Source organism: Chiloscyllium plagiosum, unplaced genomic scaffold (assembly GCF_037043375.1).
Source record: "Chiloscyllium plagiosum isolate Xiang-an unplaced genomic scaffold, Cpla_swu_hap1 HiC_scaffold_30, whole genome shotgun sequence".
Classification (NCBI taxonomy): domain Eukaryota; kingdom Metazoa; phylum Chordata; class Chondrichthyes; order Orectolobiformes; family Hemiscylliidae; genus Chiloscyllium; species Chiloscyllium plagiosum.
This window is the reverse complement of record NW_028270168.1, coordinates 13,429,423-13,451,723: the sequence shown is the minus strand read 5'-3', so window position 1 is coordinate 13,451,723 and position 22,301 is coordinate 13,429,423. Positions and strand designations below refer to the sequence as shown.

General features: G+C 41.0%; 1 protein-coding gene across 3 annotated transcripts in view; it reads right to left on the bottom strand.

Moving 5' to 3' along the window:
* The window catches only part of kdm1a (lysine (K)-specific demethylase 1a), a 65,689-nt gene that overhangs the window by 5,136 nt on the left and 38,252 nt on the right, over window positions 1-22,301 (bottom strand). For all 3 annotated transcript variants that reach the window (XM_043717387.2, XM_043717385.2, XM_043717386.2), the window contains 5 exons: window positions 21,132-21,264; window positions 19,136-19,323; window positions 17,567-17,681; window positions 15,544-15,671; window positions 5,351-5,497 (listed from right to left, as the gene is read on the bottom strand). In XM_043717387.2, coding sequence (XP_043573322.2) covers window positions 5,351-5,497; window positions 15,544-15,671; window positions 17,567-17,681; window positions 19,136-19,323; window positions 21,132-21,264 — 711 coding nt within the window. The remainder of the gene's footprint in view (window positions 1-5,350; window positions 5,498-15,543; window positions 15,672-17,566; window positions 17,682-19,135; window positions 19,324-21,131; window positions 21,265-22,301) is intronic.

Below are 22,301 nucleotides of genomic sequence, written 5' to 3'. Positions count from 1 at the left end.
AAATGGTAGACTCCTCACAACAGAGGGAATTAAACTGGATACAGCAAGTGCAGAGGAGAACTGAAAAAGGAAATAAACAGTTGTGGGATGGGGGGGTAGAAATTGAGAAGACATGACTGGGTATCATAAAAGGGACAATTTAACTAGAATCTCACAGTGCAGAACAGATCCTTCAGCCTATTGTGTCTGCACCCACACATGAGAAACACCTGGCTTTTAACCTAATCCCATTTACCAGCACTTGGCCCATAGCCTTGAATGTTATGATATGCCAAGTGCTCATCCAGGTACTTTTTAAAAGTACGTGAGGCAAGTCACAGCTACTACCCTCCCAGACAGCACATTCCAGACTGTCACTGTCCTCTGGGCAAAAACGTTTTTCCTCACTTCCCCCTAAACCTCCTGCCCCTTACCTTGAACCTGTGTCTGGTAAGTTATAGTCATACAGCACAGAAACAGACCCTTCGGTCCAATGTACTCATGCTGATCAAGTTTCCCAAACTAATCTAGCCACATTTGTCTGCACTGGGCCCATATCCCTCTCAACTTTTCCTATTCATATAGCTATCCAAATGTCTTTAATGCTGTAACTGTACTTGCATCTACCACTTCCACTGGCAGTTCATTCCACTTGTGACACTGTATAAAAAAATTGCCCTTAGGTCCCTTTTAAATCTTTCTCCCCTCAGCTAGGTTTGAACTCTACTACCCTTGGGAAAAGACTTTAGCATTCACCTTATCATGCCTCTCACGATTTTATAAATCTCTACGGTCATCTCACAACTCCCTTCACCCCAGTGAGAAAGGTACAGCCAATCAGCCTCCTTTCATAACTCAAACCCTCCAGTCTTGGGAACATCCTTACCAATCTTTTCTGCACCCTCTCCAATTGAATCATGTCCTTCCTATAATAGGTTGTCCAGAACTGCATACAGTAATCCAAACGTGGGCTTACCAACGTCCTGTACAACCACAACATGATGGCCCAACTCCTACAATATACTCAATGGTCTGAGCAATGAAAGCAAACATCAAGGGGCTGAATGTCCTCCTCGTGTTCCTATGTTCCTAAAGTTGATAGGTTACAGGCAAGAAAGTAGAGCGGAGACCAAGAGTTAATGTTGCTGAATTTTAGAGGTGGTTCAGGAAGTTGTATTGTCAAGTCCAGTTGCTTTTCTTTCACTGAGTGCAAACATCTTCATCTTACATATTACATCTATAGTTGCTCCTTCACACCCTGACATGTGGTTGCCTCCCACAAGAACTCATGATGGAGACACTTCAGGAGTCAGAAGGTGAATTCATCACTGCACAATTCTCAGCAGTCTCTGACCTGCTCTCATAGTAACAGTGTCTCGATGGCTAGTCCAGGTCAGTTTCTGGCCAATGATAAGCCCCAAGTTGGGGGTAGTGAAGAATTCAGCGGAGGTAAATGCCATTGAACATCAAGAAGAGATAGAACATAGAAAAATACAGCGCAGTACAGGCCCTTTGGCCCTCGATGTTGCGCCGATCCAAGCCCACCTAACCTACACTAGCCCACTATCCTCCATATGCCTATCCAATGCCCGTTTAAATGCCCATAAAGAGGGAGAGTCCACCACTGCTACTGGCAGGGCATTCCATGAACTCACGACTCGCTGAGTAAAGAATCTACCCCTAACATCTGTCCTATACCTACCCCCCCCTTAATTTAAAGTTATGCCCCCTCGTAATAGCTGACTCCATACGTGGAAAAAGGTTCTCATGGTCAACCCTATCTAAACCCCTAATCATCTTGTACACCTCTATCAAGTCACCCCTAAACCTTCTTTTCTCCAATGAAAACAGCCCCAAGTGCCTCAGCCTTTCCTCATACGATCTTCCGATGGTTAAATGCTGTCTTGTTGGAGTTGATCACTGTCTAGCATTTGTGTGAAGCGAAGCAAAGGAGTAAACAGGAGACCATTTAGATAGGATAGGTAGAGGAGCTATGTAAAAGGTTGAGAGTTTTGAGTAGAAAAGTTGTCCATCTCAAATAGGATGTAGTCTTGGACTACATAATGGCAGAAATTGCTGAGGCCAAATGGTGACAATGTCTGCCCTCTTTAGATACTGGAATTATGCCAAGGAATTGCAGGATTGAGCATAGAAACATAAAACCTGGTACTGAAAAACTAGCCAACTAAACATCTACCTCAGTCGTATTTGGCTCAACTTCAACTGGATTCTGGATTTGCTGCGGGTCATAAACCCTTTTCTCCATTTGATTTTAATCTCTATTCGCCAGAAGCCCAAAGGAATTAAAGAGAAAAGGCTGTGAAGACAAAATTGATCGAGACACACAAAGCAGTGGTGAATGGTTATTTTGCCAGACTGGAGAGAAGTAATCAATGGAGTCGCCTGGGATCAACATTAGTAACAAAATTCTTTTTGGTGAAATCTCAATCTCAAACTTTGCTGATGGTGCAAAAGTGAAACGTGTTAAACAATGAAGATGTTAACGGCAGACTATTTAAAGGAGCACAGGGACACACCAACAAATTAAGCAGATGTGGCAGATGAAATTTAACACAGAAGTGCAAGGTAATGGAACTTGAAAAGAATAAGGAGGGGAAGCAATATATACTTAATGATGCAATTATGGGCTGGCATAATTTTAAAGACACTTTGGGTTTTATAGACAAGTCTGTGAACATGACAGGACAAGTTGATAAACCTATATTAAAAAAGCACTTATGAACTATTGTTGTAAAAACAGATGTGTACATAAAACAAGGAAGTTTGAAACTCTTGTTTTTATTCAACATGCTATTAATAATCTGATGTGTACCACTTGAAAGGGTGATGAAAGCAAATTCATTAGCAATTTTCAAAAGGAAATAAATACTTGAAAAGGAAATAGCTGTAGGATTGCTGGCTAACAACAAGGGAATGGGATTACTGAGTATTCTTTCCAAAAAGATGATGGATCAAATACTCCACTTCTACGCTGCAAAATTCCATGAGTTAGATTAAGTACGCCCAACATATTCTTCAAGCCTTTCCTGCTAACTGAACATTCCTGACAAAATAACTACAGAACCAAAGATCAGTGCTTTCTACTAGTTTGGAGACCTTGTACAATATAGGTGCCAACTCAGTTCAAATTCTTGACAAAACATTTCCATCTCTTGGTAATGGTCAATATGCCTCAGCCCTTTCATAACCATTCAGTTCCATGCTATTCACTTATTTGTAAGGGCAAATAAGTCACAGTTTCTATTACAAACAGTGCTCACACTTCCATTAGACAAACAGGCCTTCATGCTTTCCATACAGCATGATGGAGCTGCTGAATAGAAGTTGGAACTCATCATAAACTGGCCAGCAATGTCCATCAACAGACTGTTAAACGAGAGACCCAGGTAATGCCCTGCGGAGCCGGGTTAAAGTCTCACCATGGCAGATGGTGGAATTTCAATTCAATAAAACCCTGGGATTCAGAGTCTAATGATGACCCTTGTTATTATAAATCCAGGATGACAGTGGAACAGGATGCTCCAGCCGGTGCTTGTCTGCTCCATCCGTTCCTTTCTTTCCTGTTCTCTTCTTTCTCGATATTTTCTTCTTCTTCTGTCAGTGGCTCAGAGCAGATTGGGGATGGCCTGGGGGCAGGTCTGCACCCCGGACTAGGGATGGCGGCCAGTGGGCCCCGTGCAAAGCAGGGACGGTCTGGAGCAAAGCAGGGGCTGTCAGTGACCCAGGAGAGCAGGGACGGTCTGGAGCCAAGCAGGGGCTGTCAGTGACCCAGGAGAGCAGGGACGGTCTGGAGCCAAGCAGGGGCTATCAGTGACCCAGGAGAGCAGCGACGGTCTGGAGCAAAGCAGAGGCTGTCAGTGACCCAGGAGAGCAGGGTCGGTCTGGAGCCAAGCAGAGGCTGTCAGTGACCCAGGAGAGCAGGGTCGGTCTGGAGCCAAGCAGGGGCTGTCAGTGACCCAGGAGAGCAGGGTCGGTCTGGAGCCAAGCAGAGGCTGTCAGTGACCCAGGAGAGCAGGGACAATCTGGAGCCAAGCAGGGGCCGTCAGTGACCCAGGAGAGCAGGGACAGTCTGGAGCAAAGCAGAGGCTGTCAGTGACCCAGGAGAGCAGGGTCGGTCTGGAGCCAAACAGGGGCTGTCAGTGACCCAGGAGAGCAGGGACGATCTGGAGCCAAACAGGGTCTGTCAGTGACCCAGGAGAGCAGGGACGGTCTGGAGCCAAGCAGGGCTGTCAGTGACCCAGGAGAGCAGGGATGGTCTGGAGCCAAGCAGGGTATGTCAACAACCCAGTGCGGGGACCACAGCCACCAGGCCAGGTGCGAAGATGGCTATTAGTTGGGAACTGGTGGAGCCCAGTCAGACCACATGGAAGCCCTTATAGATAGACTGTAATGTCTATCTATTTAACTTTATTTCTTGTTTTCCAGACTTATACTGTAATGTACTATAACATTTCTTTATTTTCTCCACTTTTTGTACCTTAGATAGTGCCATGTGTTGGCGACATTATATACTTTTCACTGCACTGTCTGTTCTAGCTTGCATACACCTGACAATAAACAATATCATTTCTGTAAAACCGTTGCCAACTGTTGGGAAAAGTCCATTTAGTTCACTAATGCCCCTTTGGGAAGGAAATCTGTCCTCCCTATCTTGCATGGCTTGTATGTGACTCCAGACCAACAGCAATACAGCTGACTTTCAACTGCCCTCTGGGCAATACATATTGGCCTGGCCAGTGACATCCATATCCCATGATAGTTTTTGTTTTAGTCAATGATAGCTGATTAAAGTCACATAGTATTACAACTGACTGCTCAACTGAAATCGACTTTCCATTTATTGAAACAAATTGAGTTTGCTGCTTTCAAGTTACATGCTATGTTTCATGGAAGAGTTTTTAAAGAAGCAGATTTTTTGAGTTAAACCACTAAATCCCACTCGCCATATTATCATCTATAAGTCAAAGATAAACCTTGTGTAACATATCTTGTGCTTCGAACTAATGAATAAAAAAATTGCACTTTACTGTCAAGCATACACTCCCTATTCAACTGACTTAATTCATAACTCCAAAATGGTATTTCAGCAACAGTGACAAACTTGGTACTTCCCCAGTCATGACAATCGCAGCAGAAAATTTATGAATGGATCACTGTTAGTTCTCCAATGGAAAGGGGAAGACAATTCACAACCCCATCTTCAAACATTCTTTAATGACGTTCTATCAACAGATAGGTTGCAATGTAAAATACCTCTGATATTTTGCAGATAAATTGGTCTACAACACTATGATCAAAAACTGAATATCTCAGTAAACAAACTACCAAAGTCTAAATATCAGATTTTTACCTGAGGAGCCCCAGGGATGCTGGGACCTGGGGTCACTGGTTGCGCCATTAGATCATAGTCATTACCAGAAGAGCCAGCAGCCACATAAGAATAGGAACCACGTGCCCACGGATCAGCACGCCAGCGAGTAACAACAGTCTCCTTTGGCTGCAAGAAAAACAGTAGGATAAAGTACACAACCAAAGTGACAGACATTACTTTCCTCAGAATTAAGGCTATTCAGATTTCCTTCTCTGCAGATCAGTGAACCAGGTGGGTTTTTATGACAATTGGCAAAAGTTACATGGTCACCATCAAACCAGCTGACGCCGGATTTATTTAATTCAAATTTCACCCTCTGATATGCTGGGATTTGAACCATGTCCCCAATCACTGGCCTGGGGTTTTAGATTACCAGTCCAGTGGCAGTATTGCTACATCACCTCCCACCTTTACATTTTGCAGAGACAGTCAAAAAAAAGAGAAAAAAAAGCCATTAATTAAGCTTAATTAAGAACTTTAAGCACAAACAAATATTATCAATAAATGATCCAATTATGCCAAAGTTCTGAATTAGTTTAAATGTTATTTAAACATTTTAAACCTACGTCACAATTCATTGAGGTAGGACATTAGAAATCACGATCCACTATTCCTGGAATCATCACAATTGTGAAAGGATTTAACCAAACAATCCAAAATCACCTGTTTACATAATGGACGAGCTCAGGTTAAAACACTCACCAGGTTTCAATATTTAGCCACAAATAGAGTCGTAGAGTCAAAGAGATGTACAGCATGGAAACAGACCCTGCGGTCCAACCCGTCCATGCCGACCAGATATCCCAACCCAATCTAGTCCCACCTGCCAGCACACGGCCCATATCCCTTCAAACCCTTCCTATTTATATACCCATCCAAATGTCTCTTAAATGTTGCAATTGTACCAGCCTCCACCACTTCCTCTGGCAGTTCATTCCATACACGTACCACCCTCTGCGTGAAAAAGTTGCTCCTTAGATCTCTTTTATATCTTTCCCCTCTCACCCTAAACCTATGCCCTCTAGTTCTGGACTCCCCAACCCCAGGGAAAAGACTTTGCCTATTTATCCTATCCATGCACCTCAATTTTATAAACCTCTATAAGGTCGCCCCTCAGCCTCCAACGCTCCAGGGAAAACAGTCCCAGCCTGTTCAGCCTCTCCCCTGTAGCTCAGATCCTTCAACCCTGTCAACATCCTTGTAAATCTTTTCTGAACCCTTTCAAGTTTCACAACATCTTTCTGATAGGAAGGAGACCAGAATTGCACGCAATATTCCAACAGTGGCCTAACCAATGTCCTGTACAGCCGCAACATGACCTCCCAACTCCTGTACCCAATACTCTGATCAATAAAGGAAAGCATACCAAACACCTTCTTCATCATCCTATCTACCTGCAACTCCACTTTCAAGGAGCCATGAACCTGCACTCCAAGGTCTCTTTGTTCAGCAACACTCCCTAGGACCTTACCATTAAGTGTATAAGTCCTGCTAAGATTTGCTTTCCCAAAATGCAGCACCGCGCATTTATCTGAATTAAACTCCATCTGCCACTTCTCAGCCCATTGGCCCATCTGGTCCAGATCCTGTTACAATCTGAGGTAACCCTCTTTGCTGTCCACTACACCTCCAATTTTGGTGTCATCTGCAAACTTACTAACTGTACCTCTTATGCTCGCATCCAAATCATTTACGTAAATGACAAAAAGTAGAGGGCCCAGCACCGATCCTTGTGGCACTCCACTGGTCACAGGCCTCCAGTCTGAAAAACAACCCTCCCCCTCCACCCTCTGTCTTCTACCTTAGAGCCAGTTCTGTATCCAAATGGCTAGTTCTCCCTGTATTCCATGAGATCTAACCTTGCTAATCAGTCTCCCATGGGGAACCTTGTCGCCTTACTGAAGTCTATATAGATCACATCTACTGCTCTGCCCTCATCAATCTTCTTTGTTACTTCTTCAAAAAACTCAATCAATATTGGGGAATTGTAAGGCAAAAAGCAGTTATTATTGGAGACTTTCAGGATTATTTGATGCTTTCTCTTTCCAGATTAGATGATTCTCTGCTGCATGGAACCCACTAGACATGGCCACCTGATCAGGGACCCAGACAAATAGTTGTCTCTTACTCAGAAGCCAGCCAGTCTGATTTTGCTCTCTGTTCCAAGGAAATACAGTTTTGGGAACTGGATACAATGTACTCCAGTAAACGTGATTTTTAAAACTGGATGGACATCTTTACGCAGTCTCCTTGCTTTAAGGTACCAATTTCCATTTTAAGCCCACAAACCAAAAATAAAGGCAATAAAGGCAATAAAAGCATGCAGCCTTTACAAATAATAGCTAAAGACTGATATGGTCTTGGTGAAGTGCTGTGCATACATACACATCAAAATGCACAGAGATTCCCATGTACTGCATTAACATGCAGGGTGAGAAGCAAATTGCTCTACTCACATTATTCTAGGGAACAAAAGTATTGTGACGAAAAAATCAGGGTTGTACTTGCACTGGGAGTGGAACAGGGAAAGTTAATTGATCAGGCAATTCCTGGAATCTGTAACGATAACTTTTTTGACAGCAGGAAAGGAGGGCAGGGAGATGCTGTAGTATGAAATCATTGGGGAAGCTAGCCGTTAACCAAAGATGCTGGAAGGTCCACAAGTGTTACAACATTATTTCATTGAGAACATGTGTTGATACCAAAGTTAACAAAATGTCAGCCATGTTTCAGTTTGCAGCATTCAGACCTCAAAGTTAGGAGGCTGCAGATTCAAACTTCATCCATAGACTTGGACAGAAAATCCATGCTGATGATTAATGTTGCCCTATTGAGGGAATAAAACATGAATAGTGCCAGAAGAGAAAAAGGAAAAGGTAGTCAATGAAAAGCTTGCAACAAGTTACTGGTATACAACATTTTCAATACAGCGAGTTTTGAGAAGATTTGTAGATCAGGTTGAGGCTCTGGATGTAGGTTTGCTTGCTGAGCTAGAAGTTCATTTCCAGACATTTCATCACCCTACAAGTAACATCCTCAGGCGAAGCAGTGTACATGATTCTTGCTTTCTATTTATATGTTTGGGTTTCTTTGGGTTGGTGATGTTATTTCCTGTGGTGATGTCATTTCCTGTTCTTTTTCTCAGGGGGTGGTAGATGGGGTCTAACTCGATGTGTTTGTTGATAACAGTTCTGGTTGGAATGCCATACTTCAAGGAATTCTCGTGCGTGTTTCTGTTTGGCTTGTCCTAAGATGGATGTGTTGTCCCAGTCGAAGTGGTGTCCTTCCTTATCTGGATGCAAGGATACTAGTGAGAGAGAGTCATGTCGTTTTGTGGCTAGTTGGTGTTCATGTATTCTGGTGGATAGTTTTCTGCTTGTTTGTCCAATGTAGTGTGATGACGTGTGTGTTTTTGGGTGCTATACATACTGCTTTGCGTTGACAAGTTAACTTTCAATCTAATTTCACATCATGTACATGGCGGCACCACCACACGGAATGCATAATGTTTTACGTCACTTAAATTTCATGAAGTTGTGAAGACCTAATAACTGTTCTCCATACTACATAGTGCATTTGTATGAAACACAAATCTGTTACTCTGAAGAAAAAAGTACACTCTTTAAAAAAAGCAGCCTCCTTACATGCAATAATGAGAAAATTTGACCTGACATGTAAATATCCGATATCATACCCCTCAGAAAAAATGCACCCAGATTTGGTACTAAGTAATGAACCCGGCCAGGTGTTAGATTTGGAGATAGGGGAGGACTTTAGTGATTGTGACCACAGTTCAGTTATGTTTACTTTAGCGATGGAAAGGGATAGGTATACACCAGAGGGCAAGAGCTACAGCTGAGGGAAAGGCAATTATGATGTGATTAGACAAGATTTAGGATGCATTGGATGGGGAAGCAAACTGCAGGGATGGGCACAATAGAATTGTGGAGCTTATTCAAGGAACTGTGTCTCCTTGATAATTATGTACTTGTCAGACAGGGGGGAAGTTGTCAAGCACAGGAGGTGTGGTTTACTAAGGAAGTTGAATCTCTTATCAAGAGTAAGAGGAAGACTTATGTTAGGATGAGATGTGAAGGCTCAGCTAAGGCGATTTAGAGTTACAAGGTAGTCAGGAAAGACCAAAGGAGAGAGCTAAAACGAGTGATGAGGGGTCACAAGAGGTTGTTGGCGGATAGCTGTACATAGGTATACAAGGGATAAAAGAATGACTAGCGTAAGATTAGGGCCAATTAAGGACAGTAGTGGGAAGTTGTGCATGGAGTCAGAGGAGATAGGGGAAGCGCTAAATTAATATTTTTCTTCAGTATTCACACTGGAAAAAGATAATGTTGTCGAGGAGAATACTGAGAAACAGGCTACTGGACTAGATAGGATTGAGATTCACAATGTGGTGGTGTTAGAAAATCTGGAAATTGTGAAAACAGATAAATCCCCTGGGCCGGATGGGATTTATCCTAGGATTCTCCTGGAAGCCAGCGAGGAGATTGCCGAGCCTTTGGCTTTGATCTTTATGTTGTCACTGTCTACAGGAATAGTACCAGAACACTGGAGGATAGCAAATGTTGTTCTCTTGTTCAAGGAGGGGAGTAGAGACAACCCTGGTAATTAAAGATCAGTGAGTGTTACTTTGGTTGAAGGTAACGTGTTGGAAAACATTATAAGAGATAGGAATTATAATAATCTCAATAGGAATAAGTCGATTAAGGATAGTCAACACAGTTTTGCGAAGGGTAGATCATGCCTCTCAAACCCTACTGAGTTCTTTGAGAAGGTGACCAAACAGGTGGATGAGGATAAAACGGTTGATGTGGTGTATATGGATTTCAGTAAGGCGTTTGATAAGGATCCCCATGGTAGGCTATTGCAGAAAATACTGAGGCATGGAATTGAGGGTGATTTAGAGGTTTGGATCAGTAATTGGCTAGCTGAAAGAAGACAGAGGGTGGTGGCTGATGGAAAAGGTTTATCCTGGAGTTTAGTTACTAGTGGTGTGCCGTAAGGATCTGTTTTGGGGCCACTGCAGTTTGTCATTTTTATAAATGACCTGGATGAGGGTAGAGAAGGATAGTTTAGTAAATTTGCAGATGACACTAATGTTGATACAGTTGTGGAGAGTGCTGAAGGATGTTCGAGGTTACAGAAGGACATAGATAAACTGCAGAGCTGGGCTGAGAGGTGGCAAATGGAGTTTAATGCAGAAGAGTGTGAGGTGATTCACTTTGGAAGGAGTAACAGGAATGCAGAGTTCTGGATGAATGGTACGATTCTTGGCAGTATAAATGAGCAGAGAGATCTTTGGTGTCCATATACATAGACCCTCAAAGTTGCCATCCAGGTTGACAGGGCTGTCAAGAAGGCATACAGTGTGTTAGCTTTTCTTGGTAGAGGCATAGAGTTTCAGAACCACAAGGTCATGCTGCAGCTGTATAAACCTCTGGTGCAGCCGCGCCTGGAGTACTGCGTGCAGATCTGGTCACCTCACTATAGAAAGGATTCGGAAGCTTTGGAAAGGGTTCAGAGGAGATTAACCAGGATGTTACCTGGTATGGAGCGAAGGGTTTACGAGGAAAGGTTGAGGGACTTGAGGCTGTTTTCATTAGACAGAAGGTTGAGAGGTAACTTAATTGAGACATACAAGATAATCAGAGGGTTAGATAGGGTGGACAGGGAGAGCCTTATTCCTCGGATGGGGATGGCTACCACAAAGGGGCATAGCTTTAGATTAAGGGGTGATAGATATAGGACAGAGGTCAGAGGTAGTTTCTTTACTCAGAGTAGCAGGGGCATGGAACGCACTGCCTACAACAATTGTAGACTCGCCAACTTTAAGGGCACTTAAATGGTAGGCACGTGGATGAGAATGGAATAGTGCAGGTTAGATGGGCTTCAAATTGGTTTCACAGGGCGGTGCAACATCAGGGCCGAAGGGCCTGTACTGCGCAGTAATGTTCTATGTTCTGCATTCTAATAATGTATTAGTTGATTTAAATCTTAACAGCCATAAGTAATGTATGATATATTTTCAGAAACTGCGCATGCATTCTAGTGCACAATAGAGATGACAGTAACCATAACAAACTATACCAAAGAGATAATGAATAGCTTGGCTCAAAAGTGTTGACATTCAATGATAATGATGGACCAAATTCTTCTCACATGGCAGTAAAGTTTGAACATAATTGGCTTAATTGTGCTGCTAAGCCATGTACTAGTGTATGGATTGATTTTAAACAGTGATATGGTTGATATACCAAACTTCCTGTCAAAGCCTGAACTTTGAGCAGTGACAATCAATTTGTCTTCCTGTGCAAAAACACTACAGCAATGGAAACAACCACTGCTGCTTTATGGAGAGCAATGCTACATCATTTCAGGGGACTGATCTTTCAAATGTATGTTACACTCCCACCATCATATTAAAAGCAGTGTGTTATTCTAAAAGGTAAAGTAGTTTGACACAATGTTCCTTGAATTCTGTGTGGAAACCCAAAAGATGATTTGTAAAGGATGACCTCAAGTTACAATACAAGTGTACTCCAAGGTATGGCCAAAGGAATGTTGCACATGCGTAACGTATATAATATTTTCATTGAATATGATCACACATTTTGCAACTGAGATCAGACACTAAATTAAATGTTTTTTTTTTAGATTAGATTAGATTAGATTTTTTTTTAGATTAGATTACTTACAGTGTGGAAACAGGCCCTTCGGCCCAACAAGTCCACACCGACCCGCCGAATCGTGACCCACCCATACCCCTACATTTACCCCTTTACCTAACACTACGGGCAATTTAGCATGGCCAATTCGCCTGACTTGCACATCTTTGGACTGTGGGAGGAAACCGGAGCCCCCGGAGGAAACCCACGCAGACACGGGGAGAACGTGCAAACTCCACACAGTCAGTCGCCTGAGTCGGGAATTGAACCCGGGTCTCTGGCGCTGCGAGGCAGCAGTGCTAACCACTGTGCCACCGTGCCGCCCACTAAGCAGAGATGTTGTTGGGTTGCAGAGAAAAAAGCAGCTAAATCAAACTTGAAAGCAGTGTCAGCAGTTCCATCCCATACAGTGAGCAGGCAAAATTAGAACTCAATTAAGAAAAGAACATTAGAAAAGAAAAGAACAAATCAACGGAACACCCATGGGATCACCAATCTCGGGACTCATAGCAGAGGCAGTTATGCAAAGGTTAGAACAAACAGTCCTACCACAAATTCAACCCAAACTCTGGGTCAGATACGTCGATGACACGTTCGTAATCATTAAAAACACGGAAATAGAAAAAACACACCGGATCATCAACGCCACACTCACAGGAATCCGATTCATGAGAGAAGAAGAAAAGGACAACCAACTCCCATTCCTAGACGTGATGGTACAGAGAACACCGAACGGAGAATTCACTACAAGGGTATACAGGAAAGCCACACACACAGACCAAGTCCTAAACTATGAAAGTAACCACCCCAACACACACAAACGAAGTTGCAACAGGACACTATTCAAAAGGGCCACAACACACTGCAGTACACCAGAACTGCAAAAAGAAGAGGAACACCTATACAAGGTATTCGCCAAAAACGGATACCCGCGCAACTTCATCAACAGATGCCTAAGAGAAAGACCACGGAACGAGGACATACCACAACCAAAAGGACTAGCCACACTACCATACATCAGGAGCATCTCGGAACTGACAGCCAGACTACTGCGACCCCTAGGACTCATAACAGCACACAAACCAACAGCCACACTCAGACAACAACTCACCAGAACGAAGGACCCGATACCCAACATGAGCAAAACTAATGTAGTGTACAAAATACCATGCAAGGACTGCACAAAACACTATATAGGACAAACAGGAAGACAGCTAACTATCCGCATACATGAACATCAACTAGCCACGAAACGACACGACCAGCTATCCTTAGTAGCCACACACGCAGACAACAAGCAACATGAATTCGACTGGGACAACACTACTATCATAGGGCAAGTCAGACAGAGAACAGCCAGGGAATTCCTAGAGGCATGGCATTCATCCACAAACTCCATCAACAAACACATCGACCTGGACCCAATATACCAACCACTACAGCGGACAGCTGAAACTGACAACCGGAAGCGGCAGGGACAGACCACTATAAACACCGGAGGAAACATCAAAGAAGCGCTTTGCAGGAGGCTCCCAAGTACTGATGATGTCGCCTAGCCAGGGGACGAAACGTTTGCAACAAAAACTTCCAGCTCGGCGAACAGAACCACAGCAACATTATTTCAAATTTTGCAGAGTAGATGTAGGCAACACTGCACAGCAAGAATACATTTCTTTTCCTAGGATTGAAAAAGTAAGACAAAATATGCTACTCTATGGCACCATAAATGCACATCAATTATCCCTTAATCTAGGGAATTTCATTTTTTGTGTACATCACATTCAAATAGAGTCCAATGTGCTTCAGTGCAGTGTCTACTATGTAAAAGAAAAGCAATGCTAATCAGAGCAAAACCTGTACTTGAATAGGAAAGGAGGCTCTCAAGTCACTCGACACTTCTTGCCAAATTTAAGAAAAACGGCGAGCAGAGTTCAGGAAGACTTGAGTGAAGCGGGAAAGGGTGCAAGTCTACAGGCAGCTACACAATACACAATACATTTTCAGCATGAAAATTCCTACAGTGAAGAATAGCGTTGCTAAGTGTTTGAGGAGTCTCTGCAGAGACACCAGTTCCAACAACAGGGCACCTTTCAGCATACTCTGAAATCTTGTTTCTAGACAGTTTCCCATCAGCAGAAAATTTCACGTGAATTCTTTGCCATTTGATATATTTTCAGTCTTGCCTGAAATAATAACTCCCACGCTGCATGGATTAAAATGGAACACAGCAACTGAACTGGTGGCAAAAAGTGACAAAAGGATACAGATTGCACTTTAAAAGATTTAGAAAGGCAAATGTAATTGTAGACCATTGTATATAGAATTATTTATAAATTCATATATACCTCACTAGTGAGCTGTGCACTGGGATAGATGCTTGAACTTAAAGAATATTTTCTGTTCTGTTCTTCCAATCACAATCAATTCATCTTGAATCAAATCACGCCAAAATGAAATGCTTTTACGTGGAGCATCTTGCTTTTTCTTGGCCTGCCCTATAACTTCATGTGGTTTGATAAAGCTTCGACACTTTATTATCAATGCATTTATCCTTCCTCCTGGTTGTGATATACGCATTGTCAACTAGGAAATGTAATGCCTGGCTAAATGGTTGACACAATTAAACAGTTTAGATGGGAAGTAACATGCATAATGATTTTCTTCTGAATTGTTCTTGGTGGTGTTAGTACAGAACCTTAGGACTTTGCATTTGTTATCATGCAATACAGTATGCAAAATGCCTTGCTGGGACTGATTAAGATTTAAGTGCAGCAATCAACCTCTAATCAGATATCAGAGTGTACCATGCATGCTAGCATCACTCAGCAAAAAGCTATAGCAAAACAAGTTTTAACAATTATACCTAATCTTTCTACACAAGTTAGCTTTCATGCATCTTATGTAAGGGTGATTGATTGCCTAGTGGTATCATGACTGGACTATTAATCCTGAGACGCAGGTAATGTTCTAGGGACCTGGGTTCAAATTCTACCACAGCAGATGAATTTAGATCCAACAAAAATCTGGAATTAAGAATCTAATGGTGACTGTGAATCCATTATCAATTGCTGAAAAAACCCATATGCTTCACTAATGTCCTTTAGGAAAGGAAACTGCCATTCTTACCTGGTCTGGTCTACACATGACTACAGACCCACAGCAATGTGGTTGGCTCATAACTGCCCTCTGGGCAACTAGGGGTCAACAATTCATGCTGGCTTAGCCAGCAATCCCTTTACCCAGTGAACAAGTAAAAACAAAAGCTCCTCTACGACTGCCACCAGAATTCACAAAACGTTAAAAGATGAGAGTACAACTTAAATATAAGGCCTCAAACAATGTTTGAAAAAAATAGCAAATTAATTTTACTTAAAAGTTAGAAAACACTCTCTCCTTTCCATTTTGTTTCACCCCATCACTATCTTACCAAGACAGACACAGATCTGGGAAAAAACCCACATAAAGAAATGTAATCAGCCTCACTCATACCTGTGGGACGGCACTGCTGCCAAATATTCCTTTAAGGATGGCTAGACAACGACCAACAATGACATCATCGCTAATGTTCTCCATGATTCCAGCTGCCTCTCCAGCCACTAGAGCCAGTAGGATTGGAGCTGGCAATGAACAAAATAACTAATCAAAAGAAATGTAACCACGTACTCATGATTACTGACAGCAGGTTCCACATTTTGTGCAACTACAGAGCAACTGCAACATTCATGGGTTTAAAAGGTGCCCAAATAATTATAAACCTGAGTGTTATGAATCATATTCATCCCTAGGAAGAGGGAATCAAAAAGGGGGCTTATTAGAACCAGAATACATCAAATGGATCCAAACATTTCAAAAAATGTAGGATATTATGAAAAGTATGCCTTATTCCAAATAGTGTTGATTTAGAATGTAAGAAGCTTGGACAGGGAGTCATGCTGGGGGAAAAGTTATTGTTGCTGTTGAACTGTAGCTGCAGCTATTTAAAATTTTCAAGCACTCTTTCATTAACTGAAGCTTTGAACCACAATACGACAGGCACAATATGAATCTCAAAAGCATCAACAAAATACAAACATACTAAATAAGAAAAGGAGACCATAAGCCCCTCAAGCTTGTTCCGCCATTAAATAATACTTAGTTGAAAATTCAGAGCACTCAAATAGTGAATCATATATTATTTAAACAGCATTATACAAAATAATGATTGGAATGATCGTTGGATTGGATCAAAGTACAATCTCCAGGGCTCAGCTACTTAAGAATTGCTGCAGTGTAAATTAAAGCTCAGATCAAGCAAAATTGGCTACTTGTCAGAAGACAGAGGGTGGTGGTTGATGGGAAATGTTCATCCTCGAGTTCAGTTAGTAGTGGTATACCGCAAGGAGGTGTTCCAGTAGAGTTGTGGACAATGCAGAAGGATGTTGCAGGTTATAGAGAGACATAGGTGAGCTACACAGCTGGGCTGAGGGGTGGCAAATGGAGTCTAATGCTGAAAAGTGAGAGGTGATTCACTTTGGAAGGAGTAACAGGAGTACAGAGTACTGAGTTAATGGTATGATTCTTGATAATGTGGAGGAGCAGAGACATCTCAGTGTCTTTGTGCACAGATCCCTCAAAGTTGTCACCCAGGTTGATAGGATCATTAAGAAAGCATACAGTCTGAGAGCTTTTATTGGCAGAGGGATTGAGTTTCGGAGCCATGAGGTCATGTTGCAGCTGTACAAAACTCTGGTGTGGCCACACTTGGAATACTGTGGACAGTTCTGGTCACCACATTATAGGAAGGATGTGGAAGCAACAGAAAGCGTGCAGAGGAGATTTACCCAGATGTTGCCTAGTATGGAGGGAAAAGCTGAGGGAATTGAGGCTATTTTCATTAGAGAGGAGGTAGTTAAGAGGTGACTTAATAGAGACATACAGATGATCTGAGGATGAGAGATGAGTGGCCTCGAAACAACTACAACTATTTTCCTATATGTTAAAAATGACTGCAGTCAGCAGAGAGTTTGCCCCCATTACCCATTAATTCCAGTTTTGCTAGGGCACCTTGATGCCACAATTGGTTGAATGCGGTCTTGGGCTGTCATGCTCACATCATATTTGGAATTCAGCTGTTTTATCCACACTTGAACTAAGGTCATACTGAGATCAGGACCTAAGTGGCAAAGTTCTATTCCAACTCTCTACACAAAATTAGGTTAATACACAATGTGCAGAATCCAACATTTATCATCCAAAGTACCAAATTATATTTTTGGGCAGTTCCATAAATATGGACATTTGGCTTCAGTTTAAAGCCTACATAGTTAAATATGAAAATGAGATTAGAGAGATTACAATTGTTCTAGTGAAAAATAATTCTAATGATTTGATTGAGCAGAACACAAATGTTGCCTGCTTGTTAAGATATAACATCATCAGAAAGTAAATTCGCTCTGCTAAAGTTATATCATTTTTTTTGTCAAAGAAAGTGATTTCCTTAGTATGCAATAAGCCATTTCTGGTATGCAAGTACCTTTATAAAGATTCCAAAAAAGGAACAACTCTCCCCTACTGGCAGTAGTGCTTCCAACATGACCAAAGAGATTTACACTGGGGTCCCAGAATACACGATCAAAACATAATACAACCTGTAAGTAACATAAAGAGAGCATTAACAGATGGTAAATTATTTATCATCAACATAATTCGATCAGTAATGGTACATCAACAACTACCCAGCTACTAACACTTAGTGAGTAGTGGGAGTCAGTACAACTAATAATGGAAATCTACCAGTGAATCAAAACAAATCATTTAAAAAGGGAAAGAGACAAAAAAAAGGTCATAATAGGACAGAAATAGGCCAGATAATGTAATATATTTTATTGGGAAAATGTTAGAATAAATAAAAAGAATGTAATAACAGAGCATTTAGAAAAACAGTCTGATCCACCAGAATCACAAAGGGGAAGTGATGCATGGCATATTTACTAGACTATCTAAGGGAGATAACATGAAGGACAGACAAAGGAAAAGCAGTGGACGTGACATATTTTGATTTTAAGGCAGCATTTGATAAGGTACCAGACATTAGGCTACTTGCTATGATAAGCACCCATTGTGTTACAGGTACCAGCGATTGGCTAGCTAAGAGAGAGTTGGGAAAAGCTATCATTTTTGGGGCAGCACCTGTAACTGGTGGAACGTCATCGGGATCAGTGATGGGCCACAATTATTTACAATATATATTCATGACTTTGATGAGGAAAGTGAATGTACTATAGCCAAGATTACAGGTGACACAAAAAAAATGGGAAGGTAAGTAATGAGGATGACACAAATGATGCCGAGGGATATAGACAATTTAAGCAAGTGGGCAAAACTTTGGCAAGTGGAATATAATGTGAGAAAATATGAGATTATGCACTTTGGTAGAAAGAATAGAAGAGATTATTATTATTTAAATGTAGACTGGTTGTAGAAAGCTACAGAACAGAGGAATTTAGTCCATCAACCAAAAACTAGCATACACGTTCAGTGGGTAATAGGGAAGGCAAATGGAATGCTGGCCTTATTTCAAAGCAGTATAAAGATAGGGAGGTTTTGCTAAAACTGTACAAGATATTGGTCAGACCACAGCAGCAAACAGTTCTGGGAGCCTGATCTGAAGAAAGGTATATTGCCATTGGAGGCATTCCAGAGAAGATTCACTTAGTTGGTACCAGGCATGGAGGGACTGTCTCTGAAGGTTGAGCCTGCACTTGCCGGAATTTAGAAGAATGACAGATGACCTTCCAAAAGAGAAAATGCTGGAAAATCTCAGCAGGTCTGGCAGCATCTGTAAGGAGAGAAAAGAGCTGACATTTCGAGTCTAACTGACCCTTTATCAAAGCTCACCTTGTTGAGACACAAAGGATGGTTAGGGGACTTGCCAGAGTAGATGTGAAAAGGTTGGTTCTCACTAGGATCAGAAAGTAGAATCTCAGACTAAGAGGTCGTACATTTCAGACCCAGCTGTGGAATTTCTCCTCACAGTGGGTAGTGAAGGTCTACCCACAAGGATTATGACTGGTCTCACAATTTCAGAGCACTGATGGTGTACCTTGTTCAGATTTCCAAAGCCCATACGCTGAATGGCAGAAGTTTTCCACTCAGGAAGAGGAGGTACAAATTGAACCGCTGGAGGTTGTTGCTTCAAGACACCCAGTGGGAGAGTGCATAAAACTGCATCACACTTGTAAATGAATGTCTGGCTGTTTGAACGAGTATTCTGAGCAATGACTTCACATCCTGAAAAATATTAATGCAATCCTAGCATTAAATGACTATAAAGAACACAGAACCAGAAAGATTAATAAATAAGTTACTGCTGATCAACATTGTAAGTGGAATAAGTCTGCCAAAATCAATATTATAATTTTCTTTCAGCACACAGTCAACTGCAAAACATCCCACCACATGATCGAGGAACAAAGGTGCAATGCTTCCTGTTCTTGTCTCACACGTTTATTTTACTTCAATCTACAGCAGAGCTTCCAGTAGATTTCAATGAATAATTTACTTTGCATCCCTAGTCCAACAGTCAAGTTATAGGAAAGTAAATTACAGATGTACAAACAAAATAGGATGCTTAACTATTTTTCAATGTCCTTTGCAAACAAGAAACAAAGGTAGCAATGTTTGAGGATTAAGGCTTTCAATTAAAAGACAAGGATCTCAATTTCAGTCTTAATGACTTGTCTTCTTAAACTGAGATAGCAGACATCAAGTCTGCCATCTAGACATTCTTTCATTTAATGCTGCTTCAAAGAGATAGATCAAGTTACTTGTTAGTCATAATGAACAACCAGGTGTTACTAATAGTTTAACAAATATAAATGCTATCACAGAAAGACCTGACAGGTAGATCATGGATCCTTTTGGAACACATTATTTTTCTCCACTTCGGAACCTTCATTATAACTTTGGAAGATTTCCTTTATAACTCTCCTTTCTTCAAGTATATTTGTAAAATTACAAGAAGAGGAGAAGAATGTAACTGAATCCTGTGACATACATTCTTCATAATTCCTATTACGGTTTTCTGCTGAAAAGGTGCAGAAAATACACGAATTGAGCTTTCTAATGAAAGTGTTTTATCAAGTTGATACAAGATAATTAAGAATACTGTAGACAACTACTAAGGATTCCAAACCTTCACTGTTAAATAGTTACATAATCTTTTACAAACATGCTGTTTCTGGTCTTGTCCCTGTTAATTTAATAAACATGACCCTGAATTCAAAATCTGAAGTATAAAGCCTATTAGCTTATATCTACCTTTCAATCTCACAGGTTGGTGTTTATAATGGTTAAGTAGTATTACTTCTAGTGTGTATCATCGCCAATTCTGCAAAGCATTAAACAAAAGCACTTCTGTTATAAACTACATTTACATTTTTTAAATCTCCCATCTCCCAAATGATCAGGAACAATTAAAAAGGAACACTATAGTATGTGTTTTTTTAAAAAAACACAATCAGCATAAAGAGCTTTAGAATCCGTAGGGGTCGTTTGGAAGTACTAAGAGACAAACTAAGTTTTCCATGAGGATTACTCAGTATTCTAAATTAAAAACAGACATTTTGATCCAAAAGATCTGTGTGAATATGTGCCCTTTACACCTTACTTCATCTCATTCTTGCAATCTAGGATCTAAATATTGTGCACCTTACATTGTGTACTGTCTATTCACAGAAACCAAACACAAGATGCACTTCTGAAATTTGCCAAAGAACCCTAGACAATACCTCCCAAATCCACAATCAACTCCATCTAGAAAGACAGGGGAACTGGTAAATGAGGGTTAATATGGACTGCAGTGATTCAACAGGCAGTTCACCACCACTTTCTCAAGGGTAACTAGGAGTGGGCAATAAAAGGTGGCAAAACCAGCAATGTCCACATCCCATGAATGAATAAAAAAAATCATTAAGTAGTTTGTATCATTGAGATTTTTTAAAACTTAGAAATTCAAAAACAAAATGCAGGACATCATTGGTTTTTAACATTAGAATTTCTATCACAAATTAATTCACACAAGATTAGCATCAACCAACCTGAGGCAGTATAACGGACTTGTCGAACAGCTGTATTTAATTTAATGTCAAGACCTTCTGCAAGTGCAACGGGGACACAAGAATAACCATTTCGTACTGTTAAGTGACTTCCTGTGAATTCAAAGTCATCGTCCTGAATAGAAAAAACAGGAAATGACACCACTGAAAATAATGTGTAATATCGTTTTATTTACTTTGATTCAAGTCACATCAAATTAAACTAGCTAGCCCACATTTGTTCCTATTCAATCAAAATCTGCATGTACAATTGTACAGTGTAACAAACAACTCAGAAATACACATCCTAAACAAAAAACAACAACTTGCACTTCAACAAATGACTTAAATATAGAAAACATCCGAAGACACTCCACAAAATAAAAATCAGGCAAAAGCTGCCAGTGATACAATTTATAGAGAAGGGACAGAATAAGAGCGAACCTGCTAATATAATGTGGGAAGAGAAATCAGCATTCAGGGTAGATCAATGATTGCAAAGATAGATATGAAAATTTGAGACTTCTTACAAAAGAGATTACAAGGTCATTTATAGCGGTACTCAAAACTCTGAAGGGGCCATATAGAGTACATACAGTTCTTAGTGTATAAGAGTTTGAGAAAAAGAGCACCATGATGCCATTAATTGGAAAAGGTTTGAAGACAAAGTGAAAGAGAACTTTAAAAAAGTAGTTGTTTGGTAATGCATAACTCAAATATTGTTAAAAGGAGACAAGACAAAGCTTTTTCGTCTTGTACTCATTCGAGCTAAAGACGGCTATTCGACCTAGGTTTGCTTCACCGTTCAATGAGATTATGAATGATCAGATAATCCTCAACTCCACTTTCTTGCCTTATTCCCATAAATTTAAATTCTTTCACTGACTGCAAATGAGTCTATCTCAGCCTTGAATACACTTAACATTCCCACCTTTTCAACTCTCTGCATTATACAATGCTACAAATCCGTTGCCCCTCTCAGAGAAGAAACTTCTCCTCATCACTATCTTAAATATGCCACTCCTTAGACTGAGATTATGCGCTCTGAGAAACCTCTCTGCACCTATTCTGATAAGGCCTCGGAGAATCTTATTTGTTTCTGTAAAGTCTCCTCTCATTCTTCTAAATCCAATGCTGGGATCAACTTAGTGAACATTCTCTGGATTGCCTCCA